This window comes from Mauremys reevesii, linkage group 4 (genome assembly GCF_016161935.1).
Source record: "Mauremys reevesii isolate NIE-2019 linkage group 4, ASM1616193v1, whole genome shotgun sequence".
NCBI classification, from domain to species: Eukaryota; Metazoa; Chordata; order Testudines; family Geoemydidae; genus Mauremys; species Mauremys reevesii.
In genome coordinates this window covers 98,764,875-98,791,028 of record NC_052626.1, presented here as the reverse complement: position 1 = coordinate 98,791,028, position 26,154 = coordinate 98,764,875, and the positions used below count along the sequence as shown (strand labels likewise).

Below are 26,154 nucleotides of genomic sequence, written 5' to 3'. Positions count from 1 at the left end.
TTAAATACCAATCATTAATGCAATGGATCCAAGTTCTGGCTTGCAGTTAACCCCTGGCTTGACAATTTAAATTGCTAGACTTATCTGGAGGAGCCCCATTCCTTTAGAAGAGTAGGACCAGGAGGCACAGGAGAAGGAAAACGGAGCCAGCCCTCCTTTACCCTCTCTGTTGCATGTTGTGTTTTGAATTAAGGGTTTTATTATGCCTGTGTATATTCTATGGGGTGACTTAGATGCCTCCATAATGCCGTACTAAATTCAAACACAAAGCAACAAACAGCTGCAGGGCACCAGCCAAGGAGGCTAAGCAGTTTGGCAGGCCAAGCAATGCAGCAGCTGGGTCTGCAAAAAGAATTGCAAGATGAAATGTCAGTGGTGCTTATTAACTTCCTTATCTGAGGGGAGAAAAGATCCATCATCCTGTGCTGTGGTGGTAGGTAGAGTTAGCATGAGTCACTGTTACCCAAACAATTCTGAGGCCCATCTTCTCTCCTTTCCCAGGAGGCATTTGCTGATGGTGGAGTGTAGAGAACTTACACTACTGCTGCATGAGACATACCTGTTTGGTTAAATAGAGGACTTCAGTCTCCAGGGCTGTTAATCCACCATCTCTCATGCACACTAAAATTACCTGAGCAAATTAACTAAACTTGTGTTGGAGAATTGGACGTGGCACAGACCAGAGGAACCCGTCACATGTTAACTCAGACTAGTCAACACCATTTTAATGTAGTAAAAATCTATGAGCGGCTTTGTGCAGGGCTTTGTGCAGATTAAATGGCTTCTTGGTTGCTGGCAAGATGCGCAGATTTCTGTAAGCTATTAATGAGACTTGATTTTTCACAGGTGTTGCTGAAGGTGCTGTATCAGTACAAGGAAAAGCAGTACATGGCTCCTAGAGTTCTTCAGCAAACACTGAACTACATCAATCAAGGAGTGTCACATGCTGTGACCTGGAAGAATCTGAAGCCCCATATTCAAGTAAAACATTTTCTGGGAATAGTCTCTAAATGACCAAATTACTATGTATAAGTCAGTTTGTTTATAAACTCTCTATCCCTACTAGAACTTAAGATGTATGAGTTTGTATTATAAATTGTTTGAGTTCAGATCTGCTCTGGAGAAGCACATCTTGTTACATTAGCACAGTTGAAATTTTCATTTTCTCTGGATGAAACAAAAGCATTTGCAATATTTAGGCCCCAGTCCTGCAAAGACTTCTACTTGAGGCTTGTGAGTAGTCCCATGGATTTCAAGCATGTCTCTTTGCAGGATTGCAGCCCCACTAAAGGCTAAAACCCAGATTGGTTGATGCTCCTTATTGTGGACTTGGACGCTCTTTTAAAATGTAAAACATAGAACACATTTTTATTAGTATCATAATGACTTAATACAATGGTGTGAACTGAGACATCCAAATGGAAACTAAATAAGCCCTTACAATATAAATAGGATCCCAAAACAATCATGCAGTTTCATCAGCAGCCCTTTAGCACACTGAGCCCATAGTTAAACTATTGTATTTCTTAATGGATCAAGAATTGTACATATAATGTAACACCGCACAAATTCAGAGTTAACGTCAGCAACAAAATTTATGCCACCTTTACTAGCTCAATACTCCATTGTCCAAAGCAAACACAATGGCTTGCATTGCATTGCAGGTCATCCTTTAATTTGAAGCAGTTGGCTTTTCTCTGTTATGACAGTGTAATTTTAAAAGGTTTCCATCCCATATCTAAAATTGATGTAAGAGAAAAATATTAATTGTTTTAAAGAGAAGAGAGCAAACGATGATTGATTTAATAGGTTAAATCCTTTTTCTTTGTCACTCATTAATTTGCAGGGAATTATCCAAGATGTTATATTTCCATTGATGTGCTATACAGATGCTGATGAGGAGTTGTGGCAAGAAGACCCATATGAATACATACGTATGAAATTTGGTGAGAATTTTAATATTTACATACACATTAAAAAAATATAATGCCAAACAAAGCCAGTATTTTTAAAAGTGCATTGTGAAAATAAAGATAACCAGATTTTTTTTTTTAAGTGCTGTGCATTTTTCTTAGGTGATTAGTGCTTGTCAACATGGCTACAGATACCTTAAATTCAGCTATCTTGGTTCTCAGTGTAGGTGAACAAGGGGTGTGTGTGTGTGTGTGTGTGTGTGAGAGAGAACACAAAATGTTTATATGGCAGTGCAATAACTTTTTCATAGCTGTGAAAGAGCTAACTTTTAAAATTGCTGTTTTTTGTTTTTCTTTAAAAATGCAGTTAAATTTAATTGTTAAAATCATGCATGGCTTACATACGGTAGCTACTTTTCAGATGCTGATCTTTACCATGTGCCAAAATTTCTTATTTCAAGGTCAAGTAATTCAACACAAGGCATAAATTCAAGATAGATGTATCCATATAGAGACTAAAGTAGCCATGGAAGTTTTGGGTGTTCTGTTCATTTTTATGTTCATTTCCACTGGCTCTTCATTGTGTCCTTTGAAGTGTTCTAAAAGTCTTTATAGCCTGTTCAAGTGGGGTGTGAAAGTGAAGGAATTGGACCTTCCTGAAGGTACACTTAGGACTTTAGGCTGCTTAGGATCCCGATGGGATATTCTTTGCCTGAAGGGGGTAAACCCCAAAATGCAAGCCATATGGCTGTTAACAAGGGTTCTAAAAGCCTCTGAAGAAGGTTGAACAAGAAGAGAATTAAAGATCTAGTTTGTTTTCAACTCGCCCAGTTTTGCCTACTTATTACAACTAAAATATTTTCCCAGTGTAATTAGTGTGATAGACCTTGTGCAGATATAAAAGAAGGTCCTGGCCCAGGAATCTTATAATCAGACATTTGTCATAATGCTAACAAAGGGTGGAATGTTTCTGTGCCAGAAAACTCAAGACATGTCTCGTCTTGTCATTTCATAGTTTAATTTTTCTTATATGAGAGCTGCGTTGAAATGCTTGTAATATCAAGGCACAGCTGGGTGATGTATGTCTGAATATTGTTGCTCTTATTTTACATTAGATCTAATTTATTTTAACATTGTGAACTGTATTAAAGGATAAAAATTTATAGCCTATGAAATTTATTTAATAGATGTGTTTGAAGACTTCATTTCTCCTACAACTGCTGCTCAGACATTGTTGTTTACAGCATGTAGTAAAAGAAAAGAGGTAAGCTATTTAAGGATTAGCTTTGGACTAAACAAACCAAATAGTCTTATTTGATATTTTCTGTGCAACTTGCTGAGATATTTGAAACAAAAGATAAGAATCTGTTATTGAGGTGGTTGTAAATCTTCCTGCTTAATACATAGGAACTATAATGTTCACAATAATCCCATTATTTTCTAGAAGGTGTTTTTTGTACTCACCTGTTGGCATGAGTTTACTCCTTGAGGCTGGACAGCCATATTTGCTAATGCACCCAAGAGTTATAAATCAGCATGGTGTTTTAGCAATGGCATGAAGCACTGCCTAAACCCAGTCTTTTGAAGAAAAAATGAAATATATTTTAACAATGTGAGCATTTTAGAGAACTGACAGTAGTACTTTAGAAGACTGGCTGAAGTATTTTTACTAACACAAAGCCCTTCTCAAACTAGGTCCTGCAGAAGACCATGGGCTTTTGTTATCAGATCCTCACAGAGCCAAATGCTGATCCTCGTAAGAAAGATGGTGCTCTACATATGATTGGTTCTTTGGCTGAAATTCTTCTAAAAGTAAGTGTACTGATTTCTAGTGGGTCTCCTGGTTCTGTTTCCTTCTCCTTTTCTACCCATCCCCTCCACACCTAACCCAGTATTTAGAATAATCGAGATTAGCTCCCTGAATTTGAAAGTTTTGGTTTAGATGTCATGGTACAACTCTTCTATGGTGGAGCTTAATTATTTGTCTCTTGAACAGTTGCAGACTTCATTATACAAATCTTGCTCTTCCATCTCTTGCAAGAAGCTAGACTCCAGAAACATGCATAGTTCTGGTGTGTTGACAACAAAGGAATTTGGATAACTGAATGTTGATTTTCTGACAACGTTCATTATAAATTTATTTATTTATTTTAGTTTCTTGGAACTGCCATGCTGCCTTTTGATAAACAGTAAATTACTACATAGGTTCTTCAGTTCCACTTGATGATCAAATTCCTGGTTGGTCATATCAGAAAATTTATTTGATCAGAGAGAGCCTGCTTATTTAGGTATTTCATTTTCTTGTAGAAAACTAGTTGTGTAGCAGGTTTAGCAACCTTCTTTGCTTACACTAGCAGAGGATGACTTGGAAGAAGCTGATTTCTCTTAAGATGGATCAGTTACAACCACATTTTGAGGTGGTTGCCCTTTCTTCCTTGTCATAAGTAGTTTGTCTTTGGTTAAAATAGAGCTAGAAACTTGCAAAATAAAGAAGCCTTAGTTATCCAAAGATAAGAGATGATAATTAAAATTTTTTTTTTTTTTTTTTTGCACCATGAGTCTTAATTGGTCGTGAACATATAGGATCCTCCTAGTTTGTTGGTTGTGATAGTGAATAGATAGGCTATCTGTCACTTTGTGGCATGGTTTTCTTTTTTGGTATGTTAAGACATCACACTGTCTCTTTATTTACACTTTTATGTATAAAATAACATTAACAATAACTCAATTTTTTTCTCCCACTTCTGGCTTTTATTTAAAAATACCAACTGATGTAATTGCCTTAATATTCTCGCAGAAGAAGATATACAAAGATCAGATGGAGTACATGTTGCAGAATCATGTGTTCCCTCTCTTCAGCAGTGAGCTGGGCTATATGAGAGCACGGGTAAGAACGTATAAGGGTTACTTTGTTCACTTGCTGATATACAATGGAATAGCTTACAGTTTTTACTGATTTGTATCATGCTCTAAATTGACAAATTATTTGCATCCCTCCTATAATAAAGTACATTCAAGTTTTAATCATAAAAGTATTAGTTTCTTAAGATGTAGCAACATATAATTTTAAAATGGCTGCAGTACTGTGTGCATAGTTTTTTCCTCTGTGTCTAGTGGTATGGTCCATTTGTGTTTTGCATTTAGACCATACTGCTCACGCAAAACCTGTGGCCAAAGATGAACTTGAGATCATAGTACTGGTCTAGTGATGTCTAAAAGACTAACCTACCACTGGCCAGCCTCCAAACTCTCAAACATCTTTATTTTTAAAAGTTCTTAGTATTTTAGTTAATAAATAACATCTGTAGTACTAATTAATTATTCATTATTTTCTTGGAGAACTGACCAATCCACAAGTGTCATTAAAATTACCACTTTCTGAAGTTGTTAGATGCATTTTTTTCGCAGGCTTGCTGGGTCCTTCATTATTTCTGTGAAGTTAAATTTAAGAGTGACCAGAACCTCCAGACAGCCCTAGAACTCACAAGACGATGTCTGATTGATGATAGGGAAATGCCTGTGAAAGTGGAAGCTGCCATAGCACTTCAGGTTTTGATCAGTAATCAAGAGAAAGGTACACACTCTTTTCTGTTAAAGTTAGAGAAAATATCTCTGTAACATTTCTAAAGAAGACACAGTGCATTATCTCTTTTCTGCTTAAATTATTTCCATGGGCTAAGCACTAATGTACTAGTATCGGAATTACCTTCTGGAAGATTTGTTTTATCATCCATTGATGGTAATTTGCCAGCTGTGGTTAAAACAAGTAGAGTGCTTGACATAAGTAATTTTTGGACAAGGAAACCTCTGTTGTGGCTCAGCAAGCTTAGGCCTGGGCTACACTAGCAGGGGGGTTCAAACTAAGATACGCAACTTCAGCTACGCAAATAGCTGAAGTTGAAGTAACTTAGTTCGACTTACCTGGCTGTCCTCACGGAGGTGAGTCGACTGCCGCGGCTCCCCCATTGACTCCACTTACTCCTCTTGCCGAGGTGGAGTACAGGCGTTGATTAGTGGATCAATTTATCATGTCCAGACGAGATGCGACAAATCGATCCCCGATACTTCAAACTCTACCCGCCAATCCGGTGGGTAGTATAGACGTACCCTTAGAAAGAAACATAACCTCTAATATATATTTGCTCTATTGCTGAATTCCCAGCTACTGTTCAGAGTCTTGTAATAGTTATGTGCTGTTAACAGTTTTTTGCTGTATAAATTTAATTTAATATGAAGTGTTTCATGTTACCATAGTGCTTTGTTGATACACTTTGTCTCTCTGTTGGCTTAGTTGTATGAAAAATATATTTAGGTTATTATGTGTCAAATATTTCAGTAGTAGTAAAGTGTGAATTTCTGGTTTTCTTAGATTGATACAATAATTTTTATAACAAGAATGTAAGAATCAACATAATTGGTGTTTTATTTCCACTTACTTTGCAGCTAAGGAATATATTACACCATTTATTAGACCTGTAATGCAAGCTCTGCTTCATATTATAAGAGAGACTGAAAATGATGATCTTACCAATGTGATTCAGAAAATGATCTGTGAATATAGTGAAGAGGTTACTCCCATTGCAGTAGAAATGACCCAGCATTTGGTAAGCCTGTTTGGTTACTTTGCACTTGAGAAGTTTGTTAAACATGAGGGATTTTGTTCCTTATATTCAAGATGGTTTGTCATTTGCCAGCTGATTTTAGACTAGGCCATTTAAACACATTAATGCCGATATTTTGCATGCCTTGTGTTCAGAAGCTGCTGTGTTCTTAGCACAATAAGCAAATGTCTTCCACAGAGAAATAGTAATCCTGATTTTAGCTGTGATAACCCTGAACAGCACACTTCAGAATCAGATTAGAGTAAAAAGTCTTACTGACCTCATTACTAAAGTTATTAAAACAGAAATTTAGAAGTAGTTTCTTGGTAGCAAATTGTGGGTGCCAATAGTTAGATGTTTTAGGCTAAATTAGTTGCATCTGAAAATACCTGTTGTGTTCTTGGGACATCCACATATCATACGTTGTACCTGTAGTTTCATAAGTACAGAGGCCAGGCTGGTGCTGATCTCAAAATCAGGCCCTTACTGTTTAGGTTTTATGGTTTATAATGAACTTTATTCTTCTGTTTCTTCTAAATTAGTAATACATGTACAATAATCCACTTTACTATGTGGTACAAAACTACTAATTCTATTCAGTTTTAGAATCAGTCAATCTCTGTTTACAGATAAACCTTGATTATTCAAATGACTTTAGACAGTTTCAGAATTAAGAAATTTGAGATTTTGGAAAATGGGAAGTTTGGAAAAACAAAATTCTGAGCTTGAGGGATATTTCAAATAATTGGCGTTCACCTGTACTGATTTTTTTAACATACAGTATCTCAAAAGTTCAGCATACAGAGTCTCAAACTTGTACAATAGTCTAATCCCAAGCATACCCTCTTTAATTAACTACCTGAGTGACACTTATCTGGGATTTTACTGTTACTGTTCAGGCAATGACATTTAATCAGGTCATTCAGACCGGACCAGATGAAGAAGGCAGTGATGACAAAGCAGTGACAGCAATGGGAATTTTGAATACCATTGATACACTCCTCAGTGTAGTTGAAGATCACAAAGAGGTAAGGAAAAACTCTTTCAAAGCAATTAAATGCCTTTAAGATGCTGGAAAATAGTTATTGTGCACTGAATAAAAATCCAACAATATGCTTTCTGCCAATGTTTTAAAATCCTTTTAGTTAAAACCTTGTTAAGCTTATTTACACCTGCACACACAGATATAAAATCATAACTGTTGCATGTCCAACCTAGGAGCATAAATATTTAAGATCTTGGACATAATTTGTGTGTACCAGCAGATGGAGGCAGTAACCGCTAAAATTGAGTGATGTCATTTGCTCAGTTTGTCTGTTGCAAATGTAACAGTCTTGTCAGCTGTACTGAGAAATGTCTGACTTGATGCCATCTACCCTTGGAGGAAAATAGATGCGTCAGTAATAAACATACAATATTGAGGCCACTCGCTGCTGATGTATCGGTTTGCTGTCTGCCATACAGCAAAGTATTGGGAAATCGGCATAAGGCCAAACTCAGTGTAGGGGGTTTTCTTTATCGACTTTGCCATGGTTGGCACTTAAAACTTACACCGGCATTTCTGTCGGTCAAGGGTATGAAAAATGTTCACTCCTGAAGGACATAGCTCTGCAAACCTAATTCCCATTATAGACAGGGCTGACCTAATTACTGCCTCTTGAGGAGGTGGATTACCTACACCGAGGGGAGAAGCCCTTCTGTCTGCATCAGTAGTGTGCACTGGAGCACTACAGTTGTGCTGCTGTACCGCTGTACCATTTTAACTATAGGCATACCCTGAAGAACCACGGCGGTGCAACTGCATCTGTTTCACCCTGGTATAGCATAGACATACCCAGCAGCTACACTAGGAGGCTCTGCTAGCATAACTATGCCAGCATAGGCTCTGTAGTGTACACACAGCCTTAATCTGTGTTGTAAAATACTCCTGCAAAGATTGATGAAGCTACATTACTGAGTGTTATGCTACTACAGCTACTGATTTCTGATAAATGTTTTAGTTCCATGGTGCCTAAACGGCTTGGTAATAAAAATGTTTTTAAAGTTCCAGAGGTCTGAGTTAGGAAAATATACTAAAGGTATGCCTATATTGCAATTAAAAACTCACAGCTGGCCCATGCCAGCTGACTTGGGTTCGGGGTAAGAGGGTGTTTAATGGTGCTGTAGATGTTCGTACTTGGACTGGAGTCTGGATCATGGGAAGGTCCCAGAGCTCAGGCTGCAGCCTGAACCTGAACCTCTACGCTGTAATTAAAAAGCCCCTTAGCCTGAGCTAAGTCAGCTGCCACAGGTGTCTAAGTGCAGTGTAGATGACACAGAAGTCTTAGGGTACAAAGCTCATAACATGATGCTGCCATATAACAAACCAAGGGACGTTCTGGTTTCTTAACTAGTTTACTGTTGTGCTATTTGTATTCATTTATTATGTTTTTATGGGGACTAAAAATGTTACTCAAAAACTAAATTAAAATAAGAGTAAGTATAAGCAAAGACATCCCTAAATGAGATTCCTTCAAGATCCAAAGAAGAATGGCGTTCCAAGAAAAAGATTGCGTTAAAGAGAGCCTGATAGATTGTTAGCTATAATGGTGCAGTTATAATACATGTGGTGTTCGAGATATGTAATTTTTGTACTGTTTGTTAGGTGACACTCTAGTAAAGGTACTTTACAGAATTTTATTTTAAAACTTACTTAAAACCAGTTTTTACATGTGCTTGAAACTCACTTAAACTTTCTCTTTCAGATTACCCAACAGTTGGAAGGGATTTGTTTGCAAGTTATTGGAACAGTTTTACAGCAGCATGTTTTAGGTATGTGTCTCCTTGTTTGTGTTAATTATTTGTCTGTCATTAGCATTAAATTTAATAAAGTACTACTTCCATTTTAGAATTCTATGAAGAGATCTTTTCCTTGGCTCACAGTCTGACATGTCAGCAAGTCTCTGCACAGATGTGGCAGCTTTTGCCTCTTGTTTTTGAAGTTTTTCAACAGGATGGCTTTGATTACTTTACAGGTAAGAAATCCTAATAAAAAATTATGTCCTAAGATTAGTGGGTTTGATAGATTTGTTTTGGGGCATAAATGAAATCTTAATTGCAATTTAACCAATATTCAAAACAGAGTTATATTTGCTATACATTATTTTGACCAAAATAGTTTTGCTTAAGCCATCTTTATAACCAGGTTTGTCAGGTGACATCCTACTACAGTAGTCAACACCATGTTTGACTAGCTTACAATAAGCCTGAAAGCTGTATATTAACAGCTAGTGTTGTAAAAAAATAACAGGACTAACTGATTATTCTTGTTTAATAGATATGATGCCTCTCTTGCATAATTATGTAACTGTTGATACAGACACACTTCTGTCTGACACAAAATATCTTGAAATGATCTACAGTATGTGCAAAAAGGTAGGTAGACTCCTTATGTCTAAAACTTACTGGCCTGTGTACAAAATGGGGAAAAAAATATTTTGTACAAATGTACTTTCTTTTACAGCAATAGACTTTCAAACTGGAGATTTTTAAATTGTACCCTTCTGATATATGCTGTTTGGTATTTGCCGTGACTCTGCAAGGAACAGCAGCTGAAAAAAGGAAATTACCAAGTCACTATCAGGGGTTTAGTTAAAATAAGGCCTCCCCTCCCAAATAAGTTGTGCATGACATAAGAATATTAGAAATATGCACAGGCAGGGCTGGAGTCAGTCATCTTTTTATTGTATTATTTGTATTACAACAATGCCTAGAGTCCCATCTGAAATTGGAGCTTTATTATGCAGACATGTAGTAGGAGATAGTGCCCCAAACAGATTAAATCTAAATAGACAAGATAAATAACGTGGGAACGGAAACAGACAGAGAGAGATTAAATTACTTGCCCTGGGCCACGCAGCAGATTTCTGGTAGAACTGGGGATAGAACCTTGTTTTCCTGACTCCTGGTTCACCATCTTTTCCGCTGGACTACACTGCCTCTCAACATTTTCCATCCTTTGCATTCTCACTTCAGTTTTGTCAGTATAGCTAGATGCCAACTGGTTGGCATTTTAATCCTATCAGCATGTGGGGGTATAGAGTGTTCTTTGGAACCTTAGCTCTAGTCAGTCTAGGGGAATGAAAACCTTCTCAAATGCAGTTAGTTTTCTCTTCCAGACTTGTGTATTGTATATGTAAGTTTTGTTGTCTGTACTCTGCACCAAGCTTGCTCTTTAGATTGAAGTGCTCACATTATTTCCTTTGGTTGATTCTGTGATTGGAAGTGTTTGAATTTTGTTGTGAATAACTTTTATGTGAAGAGTTATAGCCCTTTCTGTGTTTGTGAATTAGCTGCAGACAGGTTGATTTTTCATCTTTTTATTTTGTAATTGAGTAGTTTTTTTCAAACAAACTTCATCTTAATTATTTGTGACCTGGTCTTTGTCAGTTTTTACTACTTGTTGTTTTCTATTAGTGGCATGTGGCTAGTCCTAGATTTGTATAGTATTTTCTAGTCCCTGGTTGGACAATAAAAATGTTATAAACAAGCTTTGTAAAATTCTATGTGAATTGTTCAGATAACTATTCAGTGAATCTTTTGTGCAAATAAATGTTTTCAAAATGGCTATGAGCACTTCTTATACAAGTACTCCTATAAATTTGTATCCATACTAATACTCAACAATTTTGCAGAACGAGTAGATAGTTGTTAGCTCCAACTATTTTTTTGCTCGACTTGTATATCTCCAGTTATGATCCTGAACCTTTGTTGTAGTTTATTCCCTTTTATTTCTCTTCTTCACTGATGAAAGCTGGAAATGGCACTCTAGTTTTTATGACACTAGTATTTTAATAGAGCTCTTAATTGTAGATTAATTTATCAGATTAAAACAGAATATCAAAAACAGCTTTTACCCATAAGCAGAAAACCAACAATAGTCTACTGTTTTTCAGGTCCTTACTGGAGTTGCAGGAGAAGATGCAGAATGTCATGCAGCAAAGCTATTAGAAGTCATCATTTTACAGTGCAAAGGGCGTGGCATTGATCAGGTTAGTAACATCTGCTTGCAATCTTAAAATCATGTTACAAAATCCACCATGTTTTAGTGAAACTAACAGAATCTGCTGAGATATCATACTCCAGAGGTAGAGTGCATCTGACAATCTAAAACACTTCCATGCACGAGGGAGTACGGTTTAAGAGCAGACTACCTCTTTTAGCTGTTGGATTCAATTCTGTAATACACTATAGTGCATACACAAGGGAAAGATGTAATGATGAGCCACATGGCAGCCCAGAATGAAGAAAGAGGGTGAAGCCCATAGCATCCCTACTTATACTGGCAAAAAAGCACCATCTGTAGGGAGGTAAGAATTTCTTGAGATTGTCTCTTACTGGAATTAAGTGAGAGAAATCATTCCTCCCTCATATATACTTGACAAACATATGGCTGCTAGGAAGTAAAGGTACAAGACCAATGTAATATTTGTAGAGATTTTTCCTGAAGATTCTAGTTCTTAATTTGTCTGAAGGTAAACTTAATCCGTGTTGAAATAATACTGCTAACCCTCTGCTGAGGTAAGCAGGGAAACTACTCTCCCCCTTCTGCTAGATATCTTGAGTTACATCCTGTAATGCTGTTCTCCAGTATTAATAACTGACATTACTACAGTAAAAAGTCAAAGGTGTGTTGTTTTTTTTAACATGGGAAGTGACTAAATCTGTTTTCTGGAGTTACTGATGTTCATATTCTATTTACAACAGCTAGTTTTTAAAAAAAACAAACAAGATTACAGAATTATTGGAGAATTAAACATACACTTAAATATATTTAGTATGGCTATCATGGGTAATATTACAAACCAAAGTACTACATATAGGTTTACTCACGGTTAATAATGTAGTGCATTTATGTTGGCTTGACTTCTACCACCAATTTAACACTGAAGTGTTGATATCCTTGCATTACAGTCAAACCTCACAATAACGTGCCCCGCCATAACGCGAAATAGCATATAACGCGATCATAGGTTGGCTCCCCTTTAAGGCATAATACAGTACTGTACCAGTTGTCCCCAACACCATGGCAGGGGAGAGAAGCTGCAGTCCCGCGCCTTCCGGGGACAGAGAACTCCGGGGCTGCGGGCGCCGGGGCTCTCTGTCCCCAGCAGGCGCGGGGCCGCAGCTTCTCTCCGGCTTCTCCGGGGCTGCGGGCGCCGGTGTTCTCTGTCCCCAGCAGGTGCAGGGCCGCAGCTTTTCTCCAGGGCTGCGGGCGCCGGTGCTCTCTGTCCCCAGCAGGTGCGGGGCCGCGGCTTCTCTCCGGCTTCAAGAGGAGCCGCGGCCCCCGCGCCTGCCGGGGACAGAGAGCAGCGGTGCCCACAGCCCCGGCGTTCTCTGACCTCGGCAGGCAGGGAGCCGTGGCTCCTCTTGAAGCCAGGGAGAAGCCGCGGCCCTGTACCTGCCGGGGACAGAGAGCACCAGCGCCCGCAGTCCCGGAGTTCTCTGTCCCTGGCAGATGGGGAGCCGCGGCTGCTCTCCCCTGCTAGGCACTAGGGGCACTAGGCGGTGCACATCAATGCACCACATTGGGGACCACTGACAGACTGACTGGCTTGAAACCGCGCTATACCGTGACCCCACATTTAGCGTGATGGAAGTTTTTGGATCCCAAACATCGCGTTATAGCGGGGTTTTACTGTACTTTTTTTTTTTTCATCTATGTGTATAACATCAGGTATATTTTGTGCACCAGACTGCTTATTCAGTATTATGTGCCATTCTGCAACTGTACCTATGAAATACAGTTGTTAAAATGATATAACATGGAATAATTAGGGGTGTGTGTGTGTGTGTGTGTGTGTGTGTGTGTGTGTGTGTATGTGTGTATATATATATATATATATATATATATATATATATATATATATATATATATATATATATATATATATATATATAATTAACTTTTGTTTCTGGGGGGCAAGGTGGTGTTTGATCCATTAAAATACTGAGTTTATAACGGTTCTATCTCTTCCAGTGTATACCTTTATTTGTGGAAGCTGCATTAGAGAGATTGACCAGAGAGGTGAAAACAAGTGAACTGCGAACGATGTGCCTCCAGGTTGCCATAGCTGCTTTGTATTACAACCCTCATCTGTTATTAAATACCTTGGAAAATCTTCGTTTCCCCAATAACGTGGAGCCTGTCACTAATCACTTCATCACACAGTGGCTTAATGATGTAGACTGTTTCTTGGGGTAAGCTGCTCTCAGTTGGAAGACTGCCAAGTGTAGTCTACCACCTATTTTCTATTTTTAGAAATTGGAAATAAGTAGATTATAAAATGTTGTTGTTTTGTATTTTAGACTTCATGATAGAAAGATGTGTGTGCTGGGCTTGTGTGCTCTTATTGATCTGGAGCAAATACCACAGGTTTTAAATCAAGTTTCAGGACAGATCCTGCCAGCTTTTATTCTTTTATTTAATGGATTGAAAAGAGCATACGCTTGCCATGCAGAGCATGAAAATGACAGTGATGATGATGATGATGCTGATGAAGATGAGGAAACTGGTAAGGAAACTGAAACAGTACTGCTAAATTTCAATGTCTTGTGTCCCCTCCATGTCCGACAGACTCTAGCACATGGAGACAGCCAGTCCCTACCTGTAATTCTCCAGAGTCCTCTACCTCCACAGATACAGCTAATGCTGGGGCTTTGGAGCTTCTTTTTAACCCTTTTACGGACCCATTTGGGAATTTTCCTAACTGGAGCAGAAGGAAACTTTTTTTTTACAGCTGAGATTCCTGGGCTGCTTCTCTCCAGGGTTGTCTTGGACCAGCTCTTTTTATAGACATCCCCTGCTTCCCAGGTGGTCATTGCTGGGACAGACCGTTCCCCCTTGCATCTATTTGAACCACGAGTGAAAGGCACAGAAAGAGAGCTGCAGGTGGACCTTTTGTTCCTCCGCACTCCAGCTGTGCTACAGTGTGTCCCATGTTCTGGTGCTTTGAATCTATATCTGAAACGGCACCTTCTTCCTGCCTATTCTAGCATAAATAACCTCCACCTCATCAGCTGTCTCCAGTCTATCCAACAATAATCGCCCTTTCCAATCTCTCTGATCAGTCTTCCTCCTCTTCAGATCTCTTCTTTGTCTTTCTGCATTAAGTTCAAACTTCTGCACAACTTTTGCCTGTGTCCACATCTATAATCTCCACCTCTTCCCACCTCTCCCCGTGCTCCTGCCTGAACTTTTTAGATGCTAAATTCCTTGGGGTTAGAGACCATGTCTTGCTTAAATATCTGAAGTGCCATGCAAAATTTGCCACATAAGTGTTTTTATTAATAACTAGTTTCTTGTGGCAGCAACATGTTCCTTTCCTACTGCTCAGAAGATAAGGAAAGGGACCACAAAGGAAAGTGTGACACTGGTAGAGATGGAGAGGAGTGGGCCCTTTTGTGTGAAACCACATTTTTATTGATTCCATCACTGATCAGTATAACCAAAATCCTATATGAAGAAGATAATTTGATTCTGAAGATAAAAATCTCATTGCTTTATATGTAAAAGAGTCCTCTTCTGTGACATTCGCCTTACAGAGGAATTGGGGAGTGATGAAGATGATATTGATGAAGATGGACAAGAATACCTAGAGATTCTGGCAAAACAGGCAGGAGAAGATGGAGATGATGAGGACTGGGAAGAAGATGATGCTGAAGAGACTGCTCTGGAGGGCTATTCAACAATTATTGATGATGAAGACAACCCTGTTGATGAATATCAGATATTTAAAGCAATTTTTCAGAGTAAGAACTGTATTTCATCTGCTAGCTGACAATTACATATTTTTAATTCAATTTTAATTTGTTTTTGGAAAATTAAGTACATAATGGATTGTCATTTGGTGACAAATTATTAATTTAGTTCCCTCTGTAGAGAGAGAAGTCAGTATGGCTTCCAGGGTGGGAGAAGGGAAGGTTGAAAGTATTTAAAGAGATTAACATTTTTTGAGGCATTTTCATTGCTTTTTAGAACACTTGTATCTGTTTCTGAAATACCACTTTTAAGATTCCTTGTATTCTTAGTATCGTCTCTTCTTAGGGGGGCGCCAAGTCAAAATACAGGCTGCTTTCTGATTAAGGTGGCAGTGAGAACAAGTTTTGAATGATGGAATATTCTAATGAGATGAATTGTCCTTTTTTCTTTGTAGCAATTCAGAATCGTAACCCCGTTTGGTACCAAGCTTTGACACATGGTCTTAATGAAGAACAAAGAAAACAGTTACAGGACATAGCAACTCTAGCAGATCAAAGGCGGGCAGCCCACGGTACCTTCCCATTCATACTTTATAGCATTTATTACTTTTTACTATTTAAATATTGATATGCTTGGTGCTTCACAATACGTGCAATACAGACAGACCCTACTCAAAAAAAACTTACATGTTAACAAGACATGAAACAGAGTGTGTGCGTTGCACTGGGAAGCCCAAAGGGGAGAGGATAATTAGTGTGTTTTGAATAGTTCAGCATTAACTTGCAGCTTAATGTTTTAGCTTTTGATAATGTAACACTGTCAGTATTTTTGCTTAAAATTGTTTACTGAATAGTGATCTCTCTCTCAAAACATATTGGAGGTGGTTCAGACTTGCCCACAAGGCTCTCGGCCCTTCTGTACTTCTGCCTGTTTCTGTGCCTCCAGTGATGCAAACCAAGTAATGTCTCTGTTCCCACCATTGTAGTCTTAACTTCTAAAGCTGATGAGGAGAGTAGGCAGCAATAAGCAGAACTTCCATGGCTTTGCTCTCCAAATGGGGACCTCCTGCCAAGCTCCTTTGTTTTGTTTGTTGTCTCCTCCCCCATCACAATGGAGCCGGCAAATAGGACAAGCTGAAGACCACGAGGTGCTCAAAATACAAGGAGACCTCTCAGGAGCTGTAGGAGCAAGCTCTAGCACAGTTGCTCTCTGCTAGTGAAATCTCACTCTGCTGGGTGACAGGCCTTGGTCTGTATGGTTTGTTTGGGTCTGTGGATGCTACTCCTCCCTCATAAATCAGAGACTCTTTTAAAGTCACCTCTGCAAGTATGGGTCTGTCCTCTTCATCTCTTGGGACTCAGCAAGGTGGAATACCATCTCCATGATCAAGGACTCTTTAGGGGGAAGTCCAAAACTCCAGGCCCCAGTCCACTTAAGGGAAAGGATGTCCCATTGCAGGTTCATTCCAAAGTGGATAATCAAGTCACTTGGCAAGAAATCTAGCATCCTCCTGACTGTCCTTGACATGTATCCTAGCTGCAATCATGTTGGTAAGAAGACTCCAAAATCTCTGCTCTTGAAGAACATGTAACTTACCGTATCATCCATGAGGACTCTGTATTTTGTACTCCACAGTCTTGTAACCAAGGTTTACCTTTTCCACCCTGCTCCCCGCATCTCCAGTGCCTCACAAGCCAGCAGTCTTCCTTTTAGCTAATGCAAAATCTCAACACATGACAAAAACAGTCTGGCACATTGTAAAGGTGAGCAGTGGTGCAAATAACTTAGTAGAGCTGACAGTCTGGAAAGCTCCTTCCTAAATGCCTGGGCCTGAAAGCATCAAGACCATCTATAGCTAGGTGGATCAAGGACCATACTCAGTGGTCCTTGATCCAGCAGCCTGGGCTGAAAGGGCATCAGCTACCAGGGGATATCTCTAAAGCAGCCACGTGATCATTCATTAACAGGTTTATAAAATACTACACTATTAACCATCATTCTTCAACACAAGCATAATAGATTAAAGGTTTTAAGATTAGAAAAGGGAGAATATTTTCCTTCTGTTTCTTACTACTTCCTCTCTAGTATGTCTGATTGGGGATAGGTAAAGATCCAGATTGAAAAATCTGTTCTTTTCTTGGACTGACTTCCTCCATTCTGTCTTGCCTTCAGAAGTTCTTCAGATATACCTTCTGAGTCCGGGTATGTAATTAAATAGGCTTGAAAAGTAACATACTGAATCAGACCAGTGGTATGGCTAGTCCAGAATCCTGCCTGTCAGCAGCCAGTACCAGTTGCTTGAGAGGAAAGGTGCAAGAAACACAATAAGCAGCTATAGAATAATTACCCATAGGGAAAGTTTCTTCCTAATCATTATCGGAAGTTAGTTTATGCTCTGAAACACATTTTCAAACACTTGGGTTTTCAAATGTCTACTATTGGAACTCTGGATGTCTTTATCCATATAAATGTCCAGACCTGCTGTGATTCCTGCTAAACTCTTGGCCTTAATTATACCTTGGGGGAGTGGGCTCCATATGCTAACTATGCATGTTATGAAAAGGATCAGTTTTAAATTTTCAGCTGTTGATTCTTAGCACAAATTAAAGCAACAGGATTCCTTGTTGCTTTTACAGATCCAGACTAACACGGCTACCCCTCTGATATAAAGCAACTTTGAGGCTCATGTAATTTACATCAGCTGGTAATGTGTTTACATGCTTATGTTAGCCAGGGATTGCCCATAGCACAGGATCCTCCAGCTGGGCCCTCTGCCACTGAGCATACGTCTGACATGCCCTGCGCTGGAGACGGTTAGAATGTAGTCACTGTTGCTGACTCTATGCCATGCAGGAATTTCCCTAACTGAACAGCTCTTCAGCCCCTTTGCAGCACTGGAGCAGTGCACAAGGCTCATGGCATGTGTAAAGTTCTGGTTCTCAGTGTTCCCTTGCTGCTCTGGAAGAAGTATTTGTCTGGTCCGAGTGCAGAAGCAGCACAAAGAAATCTGAACTGCCCTTGGTATTTGCAGGAAGAGAGGCACCATTCAAATGTCTCTGATTGGGAGAGAGTGTCTCAGAGAGGAAATAATCAGACAACTACTCTATGTTGTGCCTTTGATCTATACCAGGCCTTGATTTGTATGTGCATTGTAACTTGTGAAAAGACACACCAAACTTATGTAATTTTTAAAAACACATGGAAACTATAGGACCAGTCAGCATGGTCAGAGTTCAGATGTAACATTGGTCCTTTCAAGATGAGGATAGAGAGAAAGGTAGCTGAGATTGAGAATTAGAACTGAGTAAGTGGAATGTAGAGGGGATGTTGAATAATTTAAGTGCTTTTTGCTTTTTATAGTTTGCACCAACCTGTGCAGTGTAACAGCCTTAACAGGAAGGATACAGTTTATTTTTTGTGTGCACAGAGAACAACTTCCCCTCCTCGTTGTTCCATTTATATTTCCCCTCCTACTGTTGAATTTTGGCAGGACCAGTAAATTTTTCATTGACATTCAAATGGTGCTTATTTAGTACAAATGCATATTTTTTAGTGACTTGACTGACTGGTCCCTAGAGTATCTCTTGTTAAACAGAAAGCACTAGAAGTTCAGTAGCAGTCCAGTGGCCAGACTTTCAGCTGTGTTTGACTCCTATTTAAAGAACACATCACACAGGAAGTTCTTCATTTATAAAATGTAATTTTTTTTTGAATTTTTAGTATTTATATTTTCAATATATATTTTTAATCATAGTAAAATCTATTGCCAAGATTTTCAAAAGTGACTAGCAATTTTTGAGTGCCCAATGTAGACACCTTAAAGGAATCTGATTTTAGAGGGTTGCTCAACAGGTGCATTTTTGGGTGTCTCAAGCCCCCAACATTTGAGGCATTCACAAATGCTACCCACTCTCAGACAGATTGCGATACTTACATTTTTTGATATCTTACATTTTACTAAAATATTTTTGTCTTTCAGAGTCCAAAATGATTGAAAAGCATGGAGGATACAAATTCAATGCTCCAGTTGTGCCAAGTTCGTTCAATTTTGGAGGCCCGGCCTCAGGAATGAATTGAATTATCATTTTTCCTGCTACTGTGTGATTGTAGTGAAGAGCTTGTGTTCCTCCCAATAGTGGTTCCAGAACTGGTTCATGTTATCTACAACTCACTCTAAACGAATTGATAAATAGATTGGACAAAAACAAAAACAAAAAAACCCAGGAAGTGGGACCTGATCATGCAACCTAATACTGGAAAGCAAACCAGAGGTTTTTTGAAGATAGGAAGAACCTGACTTTAAAGCTTCAAATGACACAACTGTGGAAATCTGAAATCAAGAGGGGATGTCATGAAGGCAGCTTTTCTTTTTCTGAGGAAAAAATAGGCATGGGCTGCAGGACTATTTAAAATGTCTCATTTACAGTACAAGCTAGAAGGCTGATTTAATTTTTACACTTGTGGCAGTCTGAGTATTTGCCCAATTTCCTTCCCTGTCCCTCTTCTCTATTGGGTGTTTATTCTTTTAATGTAAATAAGATAAGGTAATCGGATAGCCTTACTTAATCGTCATCATTTCCATTTATCAAGATTGTTCATATGTAGAATATTGGACACTTATCGTAGCACTACATAACTGGTAAATCTGTAAATGAATTAGCACTTTCATATTGAAACAAGCCTGCTAGCCTATGTACAAAAATAGCAAAATGTTTGCTGTTTATAAAAAAAAAAAAAAAAAAGGATGTAATGGGGAAAATAATTTCAAGTTTTAATTTAAAATTAACTAGCAGTTTTGTACCTGGTGACTTTGTGGTGCAGTCACCTCTGGTTGTGACTTGAATTCGGTTATGTAAAAAGGGGTTAGTGATATTTCATTGCTGCTAAAAAGAAAAAAAAAAAAGGCAACACCCTCTGTGTCCTTTGTTTTTCTTAAAGCTCTCAATGTACAAGTGGAAATTTGGAGACAAAATCTTAATGTAAGCACTGAGAAACATTATCTTCTCTGAAGCATGTAAATTGGACATGAAATTCTGCTCTTAAAGAGTTTATTGAAGTGTGTGGATGAAACATCTATATATGCAATCAATTAAAAAGTTAATTCGGCTACCTTGGGCTTGATATATGATTGCAGTTTATTCCTAATTTTGCAAAATAATTCATCCTGTTTGTTTCCAGCAACTGGTAGTGGCTTTAACCACTACATTTCCTTCTGTTTTTGCACTCCCAGCATTAACATGTGCTCTTGTTTGCCTGATCCAGATGGGATGTTTGAGGTTTCACCAAGCTTTCACTTTTGAAGCCATAATTTCCCCCTTCATCTCCAGCTGTTATAGTACCTCGTATTTTAGCTAGAAAGGCAAAATAAAGTTCCCTCTGGGACCACTGTCAAAACCACTCTATCGAGAAGCCAGCAGTAAGATGCTGTGAATGGGCTGGTTTATTGCCCCCTTTTTCTTCTCTGAAAATCTAAATTAACGTTCATTCTTTTGGCTGTTTTTATATGTCACCAGCTGTTACAACTGATATTAAACAAGCTACCTTAATTTAAATGTAAGCCTCCAAAAACTTAAATGCAGGTTCAAATGAACTGAGTTGATATCTGTAAAAAATGAAACTGAAATGCACATATATATATATATATATATTATGATATTCAAAATGCAGTCTTCAGAAAATTGGCTTGTGTGGTGTGTTTATTTTTTGAGTCAACAGAGCAACAGGTATCCAGAAGTTGGGTTTTCCTTGAGTTTGATCAGTAATAGTTACTACTTTTTGGCTTATCACACAACTACTAGGACTGTTCTGAGCAGGGATAATGGACGTTTCACTTACGCCTTCGTTTTGGATTGCCTTTCTCACACAAATCTCTTTCCAAGGGCACAAAAACCAGTTCTGATGTGAAAGAGTAGTCCAAGGCTGTGATGGAATGTTTCCCTATCTGAACACTTTAAGGGGATATGTGTAAGAAGTTTGTGGAATGAAGGAGTAGGCAAGAATGGATATTGCATCTGGTGAAGAAGAGCCTACAGTTAGTCTTGAGCCTGGGTATCCTATATAGAGATGTGGTATGAGAGCCCCTTTATCACTTGCTGATTCCTAAAAAGTTGACTGGCAAAGTACATATTTAAAACAAAACTTCTGAAAATGTGTGTTCATTGCAGGCCTCAAAATGTGTTCTACTGTTGAGGTGGGAATCTCAAAACTTGATTTTGCTTTTGTGGCAAGGAGATACAAGACATTATTACAGCATTTACTTTCCTGTCCATTCCTGAACTTTGAAAGCTTCCCTAATTTAACATGTTACAAAAAATAAAGTACTGTATTTCTAAACTTCCGCTTGTGGGGCAATAATTTATCTACTTATGCTTCCCAAGTATTTAAAAAAAAAAAGCTTAGTTTTTGGGTAGGTGAGCATGACAGGATTTGGGTTGTGGGGAGGGAAATTTTGTGTGTGTGTGGGGGGGGGAATTGAGGGAAAGCCAATGAGAAGCTAGTTTCATGGTTGGTTAGAGCCTGAATAGTTACATTTCTCAAGTTAATGGAAAATTTCTCTGTGTGAAATAATGCACTCTTGTTTCAGATGATTTCATATGTATCTCAAAACTGGTGGGAAGGACATAACTTTTCAGGGTGGAACTGGGATTTGCCTTTTCTCTTCTCCAACAGGTACATTAGTATACGGTCCAAAGGAACAATTTTGCATTGGCAAGGTGATGTGCTAGATTACCTAACAAGTTATGTTCATCTTTTACATTTAGTGATATTCTCATTGTACAATTCAGAACTGACTCCTTTTCTTGTTTGATTCTTTAAGCATGTTGGGGAACTTTAAAACCTGAGTGGTTTTTCTAATGTTGAAATTTTCCATTTGGATTAATATATCTAAACTCCATCTTCACCACTTATCTCACTGCGTAATTCCAAACGCATATCTGTAGCCTTAGAACATCTTGGACTCTTGTTCCAGTTACATCACTCCTTATTAAAATTTGCCTTATCCTGCTAACTATACTTTTTTCAAGCAGACATTCACAGATACAGTTCCTCACATTCCCCTTACAAGCTACACTTAATTCAAGTTTAAAGCAAAAGTCAAGATACCTTTAAAGATTTGCGAAACCCTGTGTAGATTTGACATGTTCTAGCCCTGAATAGCTTATCTTAGGGTAAATTTCAAATGTCTGTTTTAGAAACCATTTTCTTACAATTCTTTCTGTCCTGGTCAGAAGTCATATTTCATAGATATTTGTCCAACCCAGGTGAATGAAAGCAAAGTTGTTTTTAAATAGAAATTACCATTCCTGTTCAAAATTAGAGCCCTGTTTAGGTTGACATTGGTCCAGTATTAGATGCGTCAGAGGAAGTTTGAAGAAGAAAACCCTATTGACAATTATGAAATAATGTGCCCCTTGGGAAATTTCTTGTCCCACTTGTTAGTGGTTGTCTTATATCTATGGCTTCTGATTTTTTTTTTTATTTTAACTGATAAACACTGATACAAAATTAAATTAAAATACACTAAATTTCTTTATATATCCGGTAAACAATGGGGAAAAAACAAATGATTACTTGTATCTAAGCACTGGTGTACACAGAGCAGTAATGTAGACGGGGGCGGGGGAGATTTCTAAAACACATTAACATGCATTAATTGGTCAATATGTACCCTGCTGGTGTGCACTAAATGTTCCTAGTACATTTTAACAGTGCTGTTTGAAATGAGTATGTTAAAGAGCACTTGGGAACATTACAGAGATTGCTCATTACAGTACATACAGAGGAAGACCTGAAAATCCCCAATGTTTTGGACATTTACATCAAACTAAAACATTGCTAAAATGAAACATCCCAAAATGAAATTAACAAACTCCTAAAGTATAAGACCTATTTATCTCCTATCACATGAGTATTTATATTATCAACAAACAAAAATTCAAAGTGCAAATTTATGTTCTCTACACGCAGATGTCCACCTCCTTTTTTTTGAATCCTGCTAATAGAACTTTAAAAAAAAAAAATGCTGTCTTTTTACTGTCCCATGGTAAGTAGGAGTGTCCAAACTGCCTTCTTTACATTTTTATTTCCCATACTTATGTTCTCTCTCTAAATAATCAATCTTTTTTCAGTCCTTATACAAAATCTCCATCTCCACAAGGACTAGTCACTTCTCTTCAGCTCTTGAGGCTCAACAATGACTATTCTGCAACCCAGTGTCTTCCCAAAATCTGGATCTCTGGGTTGTTCTCCTCTACAGGTCACAGAGGTGGATCAGAGTTTTGGCATTCCACAATCCAGCCATGTCCCCTCTGCTCCTGCTTACTGCCAGATTCTCTGCCTCTGCAGCAGCAGGTAATGGTGGTTTCTTTTGCAGTCACCTTCATTCCTATTTTTTCTGCCTAGCTTTTTGGCTCTGCGGAGCAGTATTCTACTTCCTCGCCATTCTTCCTCCTCCCTGAGTTGGTTAACCCCTAGGGATTTAACCCTTCCTGAGCCTCTGCTGTAACATCTTGCTTCTCTGTCCCTTACAGGCATGGCAGAGCATCCAAGAAAGCACCAGTTCAAATCCAAGAGGCGCTTTAAAGGTAAGGCATTTTCCCCAGATTCAGTAGATGGTAAATTGTACCCAGACTTCTGTCACTAATTCTAATTAGGCTCCAATCTAATTAGGCACTAATCCAGGGCTACAAATCAGACAGGCAGATGGGGTCTCTTACCCACCAAGGCACCCATGACTCCAGTGGGGTGAAAATGGATCAGGAACCCCAGTGCAGAGCAGGGAGAGGTTCCAGAAGTGAGATGGACCAATCAACTCAGGCGAAAGTCCTAGGAGACCCTGTCAAACAAAGGAGAGGCTTGCAGGGCTACAGGTTTTGCAACTGCTGCCCCCCACCCCGCACACACGGTCTTAAAGTGGGTCCTGAGCCTGGAAAAGAAGCATGGCTTCTAATCAGCTACCCTCCCTCACAAGCCAACCATGAGGGCTCTGATGAGTTTCCCTCTCCCAGGGGGAATAGGACCCAGTGCGGGAGGATTCTAAGATGACCTCTCAGCACTTCAGGCCCTAAGGCAGGCAAGCCACAGAAGGCCTCACCAAACTGCAGCAGAGCTCCTGCACTCCCAAAGCACTCTGAAAATGTTAAAATATCTAATAAGGGAAAGAAAAAAAAATCAGGAAATAGGAGTCCTTCCTCCTCCCGCAAAGCAAATTTGCTCTCTGGCTCTGAAACCTGAGCAGGCTTCTGAGAGTAAACCTCAGAGTAAATTTCTCCCTGCAAAAATCCTGCCCTGAAGCTGTGATACCCCTTCCCTCCTTCAAGGAAGTGATTAGGGCTGAACAGAACAAGACTGATGAGGGCTAGCACATTCAAAAAGGGCAACATCAGGTTCTGTAACATTCAAGAACCAAAGAGCTCTATTGAGGAGACATTATAAAGTTTGATGCTGCAGTAGCATCCTTCACCAGGGATATGATTATTCCCTCAGAAGGGGAGTTCTACCCTAAGGGTATGTCTACACTATGAAATTACTCTAATTTTACAGAATTCGATTTTTGGCAACAGATCGTATAAAGTCAAGTGCATGCGTCCACACCAGGGGTAGGCAACCTATGGCACGCGTGCCGATTTTCAGTGGCACTCACACTGCCTGGGTCCTGGCCACCGGTTTGGGGGGCTCTGCATTTTAATTTAATTTTAAATGAAGCTTCTTAAACACTTTAAAAACCTTATTTGCTTTACTTACAACAATAGTTTAGTTAAATATTATAGACTTATAGAAAGAGACCTTAAAATGTATTACTGGCACACAAAATCACTGAGCTGCTGCTAACAAAGGTAGTGACTCTGGGAAATGTGCAGGTCATAGTAGATGGCTTTGCTGCAATGGGATTCCCTAACTGTGGTGGGGGATAGATGGAACCCATATCCCTATCTTGGCACCGGACCACCAGGGCAGCCAGTACATAAACCGCAAGGGGTACTTTTCAATGGTGCTGCAAGCACTGCTAGATCACAAGGGACGTTTCACCAACATCAACGTTGGATGGCTGGGAAAGGTTCATGATGCTGGCATCTTCAGGAACACTAGTCTGTTTAAACAGCTGCAGCAAGGGATTTACTTCCCAGACCAGAAAATAACTGTTGGGGATGTTGACATGCCTATAGTTATCCTTTGGGACTCAGCCTACCCCTTAATGCCATGGCTCATGAAGCCATACACAGGCAGCCTGGACAGTAGTCAGGAGCTGTTCAACTACAGGCTGAGCAAGTGCAGAATGGTGGTAGAATGTGCATTTGGACATTTAAAGGGTCACTGGCGCACTTTACTGACTCGCTCAGACCTCAGTGAAACCAACATTCCCATTGTTATTGCTGCTTGCTGTGTGCTGCACACTCTGTGAGAGTAAGGGGGAGACGTTTATAGTGGGGTGGGAGGTTGAGGCAAATCGCCTGGCCACTTATTACGCGCAGCCAGACACCAGGGCAGTTAGAAGAGCACAGCAGGGTGTGCTGCACATCAGAGAAGCTTTGAAAACCAGTTTCATGACTGGCCAGGCTACGGTGTGACAGTTCTGTTTGTTTCTCCTTGATGAAAACCCGCCCCCTTGGTTGACTCATTCCCTGTAAGCCTCCCCTCTTTGATCACAGCTTGCTTGCAAAGAAAATAAAATCACTATCATTTAAAAATCATGTATTCTTTATTAATTGATTATAAAAATAAGGAGAGAACTGACAAGGTAGCCCGGGTGGGGTGTGGGAGGAGGGAAGGAAAAGGCCACTTCAAAACTTGTTGAATGACAGTCTTCTGTTGCTTGGGCTGCCCACTGGGGTGGAGTGGCAGGGTGCACAGAGCCCCCCTCCTCCCCTCGCATTCTTGGGTGTCTGGATCACGAGGCTAT

At 39.2% G+C, this 26,154-nt stretch overlaps 1 protein-coding gene and 1 non-coding gene across 2 annotated transcripts in view; both read left to right on the top strand.

Annotated features, from left to right (window-relative positions):
• IPO7 (importin 7) overlaps positions 1-21,046 on the top strand; it is a 53,624-nt gene extending 32,578 nt beyond the window's left edge. Inside the window, exons 9-25 of the mRNA XM_039537842.1 lie at positions 847-981; positions 1,847-1,946; positions 3,101-3,177; positions 3,609-3,725; positions 4,711-4,800; positions 5,322-5,487; positions 6,357-6,517; positions 7,414-7,542; positions 9,259-9,325; positions 9,403-9,528; positions 9,831-9,928; positions 11,449-11,544; positions 13,533-13,753; positions 13,862-14,067; positions 15,098-15,304; positions 15,709-15,825; positions 19,234-21,046. Coding sequence (XP_039393776.1) covers positions 847-981; positions 1,847-1,946; positions 3,101-3,177; positions 3,609-3,725; positions 4,711-4,800; positions 5,322-5,487; positions 6,357-6,517; positions 7,414-7,542; positions 9,259-9,325; positions 9,403-9,528; positions 9,831-9,928; positions 11,449-11,544; positions 13,533-13,753; positions 13,862-14,067; positions 15,098-15,304; positions 15,709-15,825; positions 19,234-19,331 — 2,211 coding nt within the window. The 3' untranslated portion in view covers positions 19,332-21,046. The remainder of the gene's footprint in view (positions 1-846; positions 982-1,846; positions 1,947-3,100; positions 3,178-3,608; positions 3,726-4,710; positions 4,801-5,321; positions 5,488-6,356; positions 6,518-7,413; positions 7,543-9,258; positions 9,326-9,402; positions 9,529-9,830; positions 9,929-11,448; positions 11,545-13,532; positions 13,754-13,861; positions 14,068-15,097; positions 15,305-15,708; positions 15,826-19,233) is intronic.
• LOC120405470 lies at positions 4,991-5,173 on the top strand. Its single transcript, XR_005598585.1, has one exon. It is a non-coding gene; the product is annotated as a small nucleolar RNA SNORA23 (small nucleolar RNA).
• Positions 21,047-26,154: the final 5,108 nt, after the last annotated feature.